This window comes from Oncorhynchus masou, unplaced genomic scaffold, assembly GCF_036934945.1.
Source record: "Oncorhynchus masou masou isolate Uvic2021 unplaced genomic scaffold, UVic_Omas_1.1 unplaced_scaffold_452, whole genome shotgun sequence".
Lineage (NCBI taxonomy): Eukaryota > Metazoa > Chordata > Actinopteri > Salmoniformes > Salmonidae > Oncorhynchus > Oncorhynchus masou.
In genome coordinates, this window is record NW_027010914.1 from 609,218 (window position 1) to 621,471 (window position 12,254).

The 12,254-nt window shown below is 48.2% G+C and overlaps 1 protein-coding gene across 1 annotated transcript; it reads right to left on the reverse strand.

Annotated features, from left to right (window-relative positions):
• Positions 1–4,508: 4,508 nt before the first annotated feature.
• On the reverse strand, positions 4,509–5,616 carry LOC135535147 (uncharacterized protein DDB_G0271670-like; the record flags this gene model as incomplete). The annotated part of the gene is made up of 4 exons (XM_064961863.1): positions 5,396–5,616; positions 4,946–5,136; positions 4,754–4,776; positions 4,509–4,556 (listed from the first exon to the last, which is right to left on the reverse strand). Coding segments are annotated over exons 1-4 (483 nt in total), but the record flags the coding sequence as incomplete, so codon positions are not given.
• Between the last annotated feature and the right edge of the window lie 6,638 nt (positions 5,617–12,254).

The window sequence follows — 12,254 nt, forward strand, 5'->3', positions numbered from 1 at the left end:
GAACAGGCGTCTCCCTACTGGCCCTCTCTGTCTGTAAGAGGGAAAGGGGGGGGAACGGGGGGATCAGGGGGTTGCTGGGAATGCCTCGTCTCATTTTGGCTCCTCTCCCTCATCTGTTCCTGTCTCCCCCTTCTCAAGAAGCTCCCAAGTCAAGGTTCTCATGTGTCTGTGGTTATAGTTCACCACTAATGGGAGAGGTGATGGATTTTAGAGAGAGGGGTGAGGGGTGTGGGGTGAAGGATATTAGAGAGAGTGGTGAGGGGGTGTGAGGGTGATGGATATTAGAGAGAGCGGTGAGGGGGGTGATGGATTTTACAGAGAGAGGGTGAGGGGGGGTGATGGATATAAGAGAGGGGTGAGGGGTGATGGATATTAGAGAGTGATGAGGGGTGATGGATTTTACAGAGAGGTGAGGGGGAGGGGTGATGGATATAAGAGAGGGGTGAGGGGTGATGGATATTAGAGAGAGTGATGAGGAGGTGATGGATTTTACAGGGTGAGGGGAGTGGTGATGGATTTTGAAGGATATTAGAGAGAGGGGGAGATGAGTGATGGATCTGTAGAGGGACTCCCTATGGATGTTTGAACTTTGGAAATTTCACTTTGAAGAAGTTTGACGTTTGTCAGATTATTATTCACCTTTGACCTGCAACTTTAAATGCCTTTTAATCACTTCCTACTGCAAAGAATTTCCGCAAAGAATTTTACTGTAAAAAGCAATTAAAGATGGTAGCGGTTTCAAGTTAACAATTAAACTAATTAATCCTTGGCTATAATTAAGCAGCTGTGTCCCTAAAAGTGAACTCTAGGGGAGTCCTCCTCCCCCTATCTCTCTGTCCTCTTTCGTCTCTCATTCTTTCTCTCTCTCTCTCTGTCCTCTATCGTCTCTGTCTCTTTCTCTCTCTCTCCTCTCTCCTCTGTTTCTCTATCTCTCTCTGTCTCTCCTCTGTCTCTCTTTCTCTCTCTATCTCTCTCTCTGCTCTCTCCTCTGTCTCCTCTCTCCCTCTCTCTCGCTCTCTCTCTCTCTCTTTCTCTCTCTCCTCTCCTCTCTCTCCTCTGTCTCTCTGTCTCTCCTGTCTCTCCCTCTCTCTCTCTCTCTCTCTCTCTCTCTCTCCCTCCTCTCTCCTCTGTCTCCTCTCTCTCTCTCTCTCTCTCTCTCTTCTCTCTCCTCTGTCTCTCTCTCTCTCTCTCTCTCTCTCTCTCTCCCTCCTCTCTCCTCTGTCTCCTCTCTCTCTCTCTCTCCTCTCTCTCTCCTCTGTCTCTCTGTCGCTCTCTCTCTCTCCTCTCTCTCCTCTCTCTCTCTCTCTCCTCTGTCTCTCTGTCTCTCTGTCTCTCTCTCTCTCTCTCTCTCTTTCTCTCTCTCTCCTCTCTCTCCTCTCTCTCTCCTCTGTCTCCTCTCTCTCTCCCTCTCTCTCTCTCCTCTGTCTCCCTCGCTCTCCTCTGTCTCCTCTCTCCTCTCTCTCTCCTCTCTCTCCTCTCTCCTCTCTCCTCTGTCTCCTCTCTCTTTCTCTCTCTCTCTCCTCTCTCCTCTCTCTTTCTCCTCTCTCCCTCTGTCTCCTCTCTCCTCCTCTGTCTCCTCCTCTCTCCTCTCTCTCTCTCCTCTGTCTCCTCTCTCCCTCTGTCTCCTCTCTCTCTCCTCTCCTCTCCTCTCTCCTCCTCCTCTCCTCTCTCCTCTCTCCTCTCTCTCTCTCCTCTGTCTCCTCGCTCTCTCTCTCTCTCCTCTCACTCTCTATCTCTCTCTATGTATTTAAATCCTTCTGTCTTCCAAGCATAGCCATAGACAATTTCCCACTTCCACACTCACAGAGCGCTCTCTCCCTAGCGCCCTATTCAGTAACTCAGTCCAAAGAAAAATGGTCTTTGGGGAATATTCATATCTGTCTATTGTTATGGTGAGGGGGAGGGCTGGTTTGGAGCTGGTTGGGACCCTGTGTGATGATCACTGTAATATGTTATGGTGAGGGGGAGGGCTGGTTTGGAGCTGGTTGGGACCCTGTGTGATGATCACTGTAATATGCTATGGTGAGGGGAGGGCTGGTTTGGAGCTGGTTGGGACCCTGTGTGATGATCACTGTAATATGTTATGGTGAGGGGGAGGGCTGGTTTGGGGCTGGTTGGGACCCTGTGTGATGATCACTGTAATCTGTTATGGTGAGGGGGAGGGCTGGTTTGGAGCTGGTTGGGACCCTGTGTGATGATCACTGTAATATGTTATGGTGAGGGGGAAGCTGGTTGGGACCCTGTGTGATGATCACTGTAATATGTTATGGTGAGGGGGAGGGCTGGTTTGGAGCTGGTTGGGACCCTGTGTGATGATCACTGTAATATGTTATAGTGAGGGGGAGGGCTGGTTTGGAGCTGGTTGGGACCCTGTGTGATGATCACTGTAATATGTTATGGTGAGGGGGAGGGCTGGTTTGGAGCTGGTTGGGACCCTGTGTGATGATCACTGTAATATGTTATGGTGAGGGGGAGGGCTGGTTTGGAGCTGGTTGGGACCCTGTATTTCAAATGCCAAGTTTTCAAACAGTTCAAACCAGCTGGTTAAAACTCCGGAGTCTAAAGTCCCATAACGTACTACTGAGACAATATTAATGTTATAATGTGTATCTAGTCTATCTCTGCATTTAACTAGAGGACGTGCTAGAGGACGTGCTAGAGGACAGGCTAGAGGACAGGCTAGAGGACGTGCTTGAGGACGTTCTAGAGGACTTGCTAGAGGACAGGCTAGAGGACAGGCTAGAGGACGTGCTTGAGGACGTGCTTGAGGATGTGCTAGAGGACGGGCTAGAGGACATGCTAGAGGACGTGCTAGAGGACGGGCTAGAGGACGGGCTAGAGGACGGGCTAGAGGACGTGCTAGAGGACGTGCTAGAGGACGTGCTAGAGGATGTGCTAGAGGACGGGCTAGAGGACGGGCTAGAGGATGTGCTAGAGGATGTCCTAGAGGACGGGCTAGAGGACGTGCTTGAGGACGTGCTTGAGGACGTGCTAGAGGACAGGCTAGAGGACAGGCTAGAGGATGTGCTAGAGGACGGGCTAGAGGACGTGCTAGAGGATGTCCTAGAGGACGGGCTAGAGGACGTGCTTGAGGACGTGCTTGAGGACGTGCTAGAGGACAGGCTAGAGGACAGGCTAGAGGACGTGCTTGAGGACGTTCTAGAGGACAGGCTAGAGGACAGGCTAGAGGACGTGCTAGAGGACATGCTAGAGGACGTGCTAGAGGACGTGCTAGAGGACGTGCTAGAGGACAGGCTAGAGGACAGGCTAGAGGACGTGCTTGAGGACGTTCTAGAGGACAGGCTAGAGGACAGGCTAGAGGACGTGCTAGAGGACGTGCTTGAGGACGTGCTAGAGGACCTGCTAGAGGACGTGCTAGAGGACGTGCTAGAGGACGGGCTAGAGGACGTGCTAGAGTGACGATGCTTGAGGACGTTCTAGAGGATGTCCTAGAGGACGGGCTAGAGGACGTGCTTGAGGACGTTCTAGAAGACGTGCTAGAGGACGTGCTAGAGGACGGGCTAGAGGACGTGCTAGAGACGTGCTTGAGGACGTTCTAGAGGATGTCCTAGAGGACGGGCTAGAGGACGGCTAGAGGACGTGCTTGAGGACGTGCTTGAGGACGTGCTAGAGGACAGGCTAGGGGACGGGCTAGAGGACGGGCTAGAGGACGTGCTGAGGACGGCTAGAGGACGGGCTAGAGGACGGGCTAGAGGACGGGCTAGAGGACGTGCTAGAGGACGGGCTAGAGGACGGGCTAGAGGACGTGCTAGAGGACGTCCTAGAGGACGGGCTAGAGGACGTGCTTGAGGACGTGCTTGAGGACAGGCTAGAGGACGTGCTAGAGGACGTGCTAGAGGACGTTCTAGAGGACAGGCTAGAGGACGTGCTAGAGGACGGGCTAGAGGATGTGCTAGAGGACGTGCTAGAGGACGTGCTAGAGGACGTGCTAGAGGACGTGCTAGAGGACAGGCTAAGGACGTGCTAGAGGACGTGCTAGAGGACGTGCTAGAGGACGTGCTAGAGGACGTGCTAGAGGACAGGCTAGAGGACAGGCTAGAGGACGTGCTAGAGGACGTGCTAGAGGACGTGCTAGAGGACGTGCTAGAGGACGTGCTAGAGGACAGGCTAGAGGACAGGCTAGAGGACGTGCTAGAGGACGGGCTAGAGGACGTGCTTGAGGACGTGCTTGAGGACGTGCTAGAGGACAGGCTAGAGGACAGGCTAGAGGATGTGCTAGAGGACGGGCTAGAGGACGTGCTAGAGGATGTCCTAGAGGACGGGCTAGAGGACGTGCTTGAGGACGTGCTTGAGGACGTGCTAGAGGACAGGCTAGAGGACAGGCTAGAGGACGTGCTTGAGGACGTTCTAGAGGACAGGCTAGAGGACAGGCTAGAGGACGTGCTAGAGGACATGCTAGAGGACGTGCTAGAGGACGTGCTAGAGGACGTGCTAGAGGACAGGCTAGAGGACAGGCTAGAGGACGTGCTTGAGGACGTTCTAGAGGACAGGCTAGAGGACAGGCTAGAGGACGTGCTAGAGGACGTGCTTGAGGACGTGCTAGAGGACCTGCTAGAGGACGTGCTAGAGGACGTGCTAGAGGACGGGATAGAGGACGTGCTAGAGGACGTGCTTGAGGACGTTCTAGAGGATGTCCTAGAGGACGGGCTAGAGGACGTGCTTGAGGACGTTCTAGAAGACGTGCTAGAGGACGTGCTAGAGGACGGGCTAGAGGACGTGCTAGAGGACGTGCTTGAGGACGTTCTAGAGGATGTCCTAGAGGACGGGCTAGAGGACGTGCTAGAGGACGTGCTTGAGGACGTGCTTGAGGACGTGCTAGAGGACAGGCTAGGGGACGGGCTAGAGGACGGGCTAGAGGACGTGCTAGAGGACGGGCTAGAGGACGGGCTAGAGGACGGGCTAGAGGACGGGCTAGAGGACGTGCTAGAGGACGGGCTAGAGGACGGGCTAGAGGACGTGCTAGAGGACGTCCTAGAGGACGGGCTAGAGGACGTGCTTGAGGACGTGCTTGAGGACAGGCTAGAGGACGTGCTAGAGGACGTGCTTGAGGACGTTCTAGAGGACAGGCTAGAGGACGTGCTAGAGGACGGGCTAGAGGATGTGCTAGAGGACGTGCTAGAGGACGTGCTAGAGGACGTGCTAGAGGACGTGCTAGAGGACAGGCTAAAGGACGTGCTAGAGGACGTGCTGAGGCGTGCTAGAGGACGTGCTAGAGGACGTGCTAGAGGACAGGCTAGAGGACAGGCTAGAGGACGTGCTAGAGGACGTGCTAGAGGACGTGCTAGAGGACGTGCTAGAGGACGTGCTAGAGGACAGGCTAGAGGACAGGCTAGAGGACGTGCTAGAGGACGTGCTAGAGGACGTGCTAGAGGACGTGCTAGAGGACGTGCTAGAGGACAGGCTAGAGGAAAGGCTAGAGGACGTGCTAGAGGACGTGCTAGAGGACGTGCTAGAGGACGTGCTAGAGGACGTGCTAGAGGACGGGCTAGAGGACGGGCTAGAGGACAGGCTAGAGGAAAGGCTAGAGGACGTGCTAGAGGACGTGCTAGAGGACGTGCTAGAGGACGTGCTAGAGGACGTCCCTTGTGTACTCATGGTTCTGATCTTACAGCCAAATGCTGTTGTTTCACATCCTGTTCTTAAGCTGTTGACTGAACTCAACTGTGAGAGACATGGTTTCGGTTCCTTTTATAAACAACGTCACGACAATGAGCATGTAGATGGTACATCCCTCTGACAGGACAGAGGACAGAGGACAACAACACTGGATGTAGAGAGGTCAGAGGACAGAGGACAACAACACTGTATGTAGAGAGGACAGAGGACAGAGGACAGAGGACAGAGGACAAAGGACAACAACACTATATGTAGAGAGGACAGAGGACAATGGACAGAGGACAACAACACTGTATGTAGAGAGGACAGAGGACAGAGGACAACAACACTATATGTAGAGAGGACAGAGGACAACAACATTGTATGTAGAGAGGACAGAGGACAGAGGACAACAACACTGTATGTAGAGAGAACACAGGACAGAGGACAGAGGACAACAACACTGTATGTAGAGAGGAGAGAGGACAGAGGACAGAGGACAACAACACTGTATGTAGAGAGGACAGAGGACAACAACACTGTATGTAGAGAGAACAGAGGACAGAGGATAGAGGACAACAACACTGTATGTAGAGAGGACAGAGGACAGAGGACAACAACACTGTATATAGAGAGGACAGAGGACAGAGGACAACAACACTGTATGTAGAGAGGAGAGAGGACAGAGGACAGAGGACAACAACACTGTATGTAGAGAGGACAGAGGACAGAGGACAACAACACTGTATGTAGAGAGGAGAGAGGACAGAGGACAACAACACTGTATGTAGAGAGGACAGAGGACAGAGGACAACAACACTGTATGTAGAGAGGACAGAGGACAGAGGACAACAACACTGTATGTAGAGAGGACAGAGGACAGAGGACAACAACACTGTATGTAGAGAGGACAGAGGACAGAGGACAAAAACACTGTAATTCAGTTACTGTCACTATTCATCTCTGGACCGGGGAGTCCCAGCGTGCTTAGCAACCTGTCGCTACAGACCATAATTTCCCTTAGCGACAGGCTATGAATATATGGGATATGTCCAACCTTCTTGAAGCTGTCTGTAATTAATCCTGGTCAGATGGTTCGCTGGTAGAGTGTGAAATGGTCGGCTGGTTGGGACAGTTCTCAATGTAGTGTACTTGATGTGTCTTAAATGGCACCCTATTCCCTATATAGTACACTACTATAGATCAGAGCCCTATTCCATATATAGTACACTACTATAGACCAGAGCCCTATTCCCTATATAGTGCACTACTTTAGACCAGGGCCCTATTCCCTATATAGTGCACTACTTTAGACCAGGGCCCTATTCCCTATATAGTGCACTACTTTAGATAGAGCCCTATTCCCTTTATAGTGCACTACTTTAGATAGAGCCCTATTCCCTATATAGTGCACTACTTTAGATAGAGCCTTATTCCCTATATAGTGCACTATGTTAGATAGAGCCCTATTCCCTATATAGTACACCACTTTAGATAGAGCCCTATTCCCTATATAGTGCACTACTTTAGATAGAGCCTTATTCCCTATATAGTGCACTACGTTAGATAGAGCCCTATTCCCTATATAGTACACTACTTTAGATAAAACCCTATTCCCTATATAGTACACTACTTTAGATAGAACCCTATTCCCTATATAGTGCACTACTTTAGATAGAGCCTTATTCCCTATATAGTGCACTACTTTAGATGGAGCCCTATTCCCTATATAGTGCAATACTTTAGATAGAGCCCTATTCCCTATATAGTGCACTACTTTAGATAGAGCCCTATTCCCTATATAGTGCACTACTTTAGATAGAGCCTTATTCCCTATATAGTGCACTACTTTAGATAGAGCCCTATGCCCTATATAGTACACTACTTTAGATAGAGCCCTATTCCCTATATAGTGCACTACGTTAGATAGAGCCCTATTCCCTGTTATTGATCCAGTCACACAAAGATTCCCTTTAGAACCATTTGGGAATAAAACCAGGATCATTAACTTGTTCAACAGATCGATTCTGTTAGTTTAAACTGCTCAACCCATTTCCCTTTGGACAGGACAGAGAGGGCCATTGTTTCCCCAAGCGAAACTCGTTTCTTTCCTTGAAATCAATAACTTGCTGACACCATATAACATTAATACATTAGCTATTTCTAAGACTCACTTAGATAATTCATTTGATGATACATCAGTAGAAATACAAGGATGTAACATTTACAGAAGAGACGGGAAGGCTTCTGGCGGAGGTGCTGCTGTATATATTCAGAGCCATGTCCCTGCAATGCTTAGAGAAGATCTCATGTCAAGTGTTATTGAAGTGTTGTGGTTGCAGGTTCACCTGCCTCATCTAAAGCCTCTTCTTTTGGGGTGCTGCTACAGGCCACCAAGTGCTAACAGTCAGTATCTAAATAATGTGTGTGAAATGCTTGATAGTGTATGTGATGTAAACAGAGAGACCTACTTTCTTGGGGACCGGAATATTGACTGGTTTTCATCAAGCTGTCCGCTCAAGAGGAAGCTTCTCATTGTAACCAGTGCCTGTAATCTGGTTGAGGTTATTAATCAACCTACTCAAGAGGAAGCTTCTCACTGTAACCAGTGTCTGTAATCTGGTTCAGGTTATTAATCAACCTACCAGGGTGTTTACAAACACTACAAGAACAACATCATCCACATGTATCGATCACATCCTAACTAACACTGTCGAACATTGTTATAAAGCTGTGTCCGTACCCATTGGATGTAGTGATCACAATAATTATTTTTAAATTTTTTATTTTATTTCACCTTTAGTTTTAACTACGTAGGCTAGTTGAGAACACCTTTATTTAGCCAGGTAGGCCAGTTGAGAACATCTTTATTTAACCAGGTAGGCTAGTTGAGAACACCTTTATTTAACCAGGTAGGCTAGTTGAGAACACCTTTATTTAACCAGGTAGGCCAGTTGAGAACACCTTTATTTAAACAGGTAGGCCAGTTGAGAACACCTTTATTTAACCAGGTAGGCCAGTTGAGAACACCTTTATTTAACCAGGTAGGCTAGTTGAGAACACCTTTATTTAACCAGGTAGGCTAGTTGAGAACACCTTTATTTAACCAGGTAGGCTAGTTGAGAACACCTTTATTTAACCAGGTAGGCCTGTTGAGAACACCTTTATTTAACCAGGTAGGCCAGTTGAGAACACCTTTATTTAACCAGGTAGGCTAGTTGAGAACACTTTTATTTAACCAGGTAGGCTAGTTGAGAACACCTTTATTTAACCAGGTAGGCTAGTTGAGAACACCTTTATTTAACCAGGTAGGCTAGTTGAGAACACCTTTATTTAACCAGGTAGGCCAGTTGAGAACACCTTTGTTTAACCAGGTAGGCTAGTTGAGAACACCTTTATTTAACCAGGTAGGCCAGTTGAGAACACCTTTATTTTACCAGGTAGGCCAGTTGAGAACACCTTTATTTAACCAGGTAGGTCAGTTCAAATCAAATCAAATCAAGTCAAATTTTATTTGTCACATACACATGGTTAGCAGCGGAATGCTTGTGCTTCTATTTCCGACAATGCAGTAATAACCAACAAGTAATCTAACTAACAATTCCAAAACTACTGTCTTATACACAGTGTAAGGGGATAAAGAATATGTACATAAAGATATTTGAATGAGCGATGGCACAGAGCAGCACAGGCAAGATACAGTAGATGGTATCGAGCACAGCACACACACGAGATGAGTATGTAAACAAAGTGGCATAGTTAAAGTGGCTAGTGATACATGTATTACATAAAGATGCAGTAGATGATATAGAGTACAGTATATACGTATACATATGAGATGAATAATGTAGGGTATGTAAACATTATATTAGGTAGCATTGTTTAAAGTGGCTAGTGATATATTTTACATCAATTCCCATTATTAAAGTGGCTGGAGTTGAGTCAGTGTGTTGGCAGCAGCCACTCAATGGTAGTGGAGGCTGTTTAACAGTCTGATGGCCTTGAGATAGAAGCTGTTTTTCAGTCTCTCGGTCCCAGCTTTGATGCACCTGTACTGACCTCGCCTTCTGGATGATAGCGGGGTGAACAGGCAGTGGCTCGGGTGGGTGTTGTCCTTGATGATCTTTGTGGCCTTCCTGTAACATCAGGTGGTGTAGGTGTCCTGGAGGGCAGGTAGTTTGCCCCCGGTGATGCGTTGTGCAGACCTCACTACCCTCTGGAGAGCCTTACGGTTGTGGGCAGAGCAGTTGCCGTACCAGGCGGTGATACAGCCCGCCAGGATGCTCTCGATTGTGCATCTGTAGAAGTTTGTGAGTGCTTTTGGTGACAAGCCAAATTTCTACAGCCTCCTGAGGTTGAAGAGGTGCTGCTGCGCCTTCTTCACGATGCTGTCTGTGTGAGTGGACCAATTCAGTTTGTCTGTGATGTGTATGCCGAGGAACTTAAAACTTACTACCCTCTGCACTAGGCTAGTTGAGAAAACCTTTATTTAACCAGGTAGGCTAGTTGAGAACACCTTTATTTGACCAGGTAGACTAGTTGAGAACACCTTTATTTAACCAGGTAGGCTAGTTGAGAACACCTTTATTTAACCTGTTAGGCTAGTTGAGAACACCTTTATTTAACCAGGTAGGTCAGTTGAGAACACCTTTATTTAACCAGGTAGACCAGTTGAGAACACCTTTATTTAACCAGGTAGGCCAGTTGAGAACACCTTTATTTAACCAGGGAGGCCAGTTGAGAACACCTTTATTTAACCAGGTAGGCTAGTTAAGAACACCTTTATTTAACCAGGTAGACCAGTTGAGAACACCTTTATTTAACCAGGTAGGCCAGTTGAGAACACCTTTATTTAACCAGGTAGGCCAGTTGAGAACACCTTTATTTAACCAGGTAGGCTAGTTAAGAACACCTTTATTTAACCAGGGAGGCCAGTTGAGAACACCTTTATTTAACCAGGTAGGCCAGTTGAGAACACCTTTATTTAACCAGGGAGGCCAGTTGAGAACACCTTTATTTAACCAGGTAGGCTAGTTAAGAACACCTTTATTTAACCAGGTAGGCTAGTTGAGAACACCTTTATTTAACCTGTTAGGCTAGTTGAGAACACCTTTATTTAACCAGGTAGGTCAGTTGAGAACACATTTATTTAACCAGGTAGACCAGTTGAGAACACCTTTATTTAACCAGGTAGGCCAGTTGAGAACACCTTTATTTAACCAGGTAGGCCAGTTGAGAACACCTTTATTTAACCAGGTAGGCTAGTTAAGAACACCTTTATTTAACCAGGGAGGCCAGTTGAGAACACCTTTATTTAACCAGGTAGGCTAGTTAAGAACACCTTTATTTAACCAGGTAGACCAGTTGAGAACACCTTTATTTAACCAGGTAGGCCAGTTGAGAACACCTTTATTTAACCAGGTAGGCCAGTTGAGAACACCTTTATTTAACCAGGTAGGCTAGTTAAGAACACCTTTATTTAACCAGGGAGGCCAGTTGAGAACACCTTTATTTAACCAGGTAGGCTAGTTAAGAACACCTTTATTTAACCAGGTAGACCAGTTGAGAACACCTTTATTTAACCAGGTAGGCCAGTTGAGAACAAGTTATCATTTACAACTGCGACCTGGTCAAGATAAAGCAAAGCAGTTTGACACAAACAACAACACAGAGTTACACATGGAGTAAACAAACATACAATCAATAACACAGTAGAAAAGTCTATATACAGTGTGTGCAAATGAGGTAAGATAAGGGAGGTAAGGCAGTAAATAGGCCATGGTGGCAAAGTAAATACAATATAGCAATTAAACACTGTGGTGACCAGCGAGATATACCTGCTGGAGCGCGTGCTATGGGTGGGTGCTGCTGTGGTGACCAGTGAGATATACCTGCTGGAGCGCGTGCTATGGGTGGGTGCTGCTGTGGTGACCAGTGAGATATACCTGCTGGAGCGCGTGCTATGGGTGGGTGCTGCTATGGTGACCAGTGAGATATACCTGCTGGAGCGCGTGCTATGGGTTGGTGCTGCTATGGTGACCAGTGAGATATACCTGCTGGAGCGCGTGCTATGGGTGGGTGCTGCTATGGTGACCAGTGAGATATACTTGCTGGAGCGCATGCTATGGGTTGGTGCTGCTATGGTGACCAGTGAGATATACCTGCTGGAGCGCGTGCTATGGGTGGGTGCTGCTATGGTAACCAGTGAGATATACCTGCTGGAGCGCGTGCTATGGGTGGGTGCTGCTGTGGTGACCAGTGAGATATACCTGCTGGAGCGCGTGCTATGGGTGGGTGCTGCTGTGGTGACCAGTGAGATATACCTGCTGGAGCGCGTGCTATGGGTGGGTGCTGCTATGGTGACCAGTGAGATATACCTGCTGGAGCGCGTGCTATGGGTGGGTGTTGCTATGGTGACCAGTGAGATATACCTGCTGGAGCGCGTGCTATGGGTTGGTGCTGCTATGGTGACCAGTGAGATATACCATCAATGAACAGTGAGCCATCTTACATCTCATGCATAACAAAAATAATGATGAAAGAAAAGCAAGTTTGAATGTTGTAAAGTTAGTGTGGGACAGTGGGATTTGTTTTGTTATAGATCAATAATGACAAACCTCCTGGCATTGACCACTTAG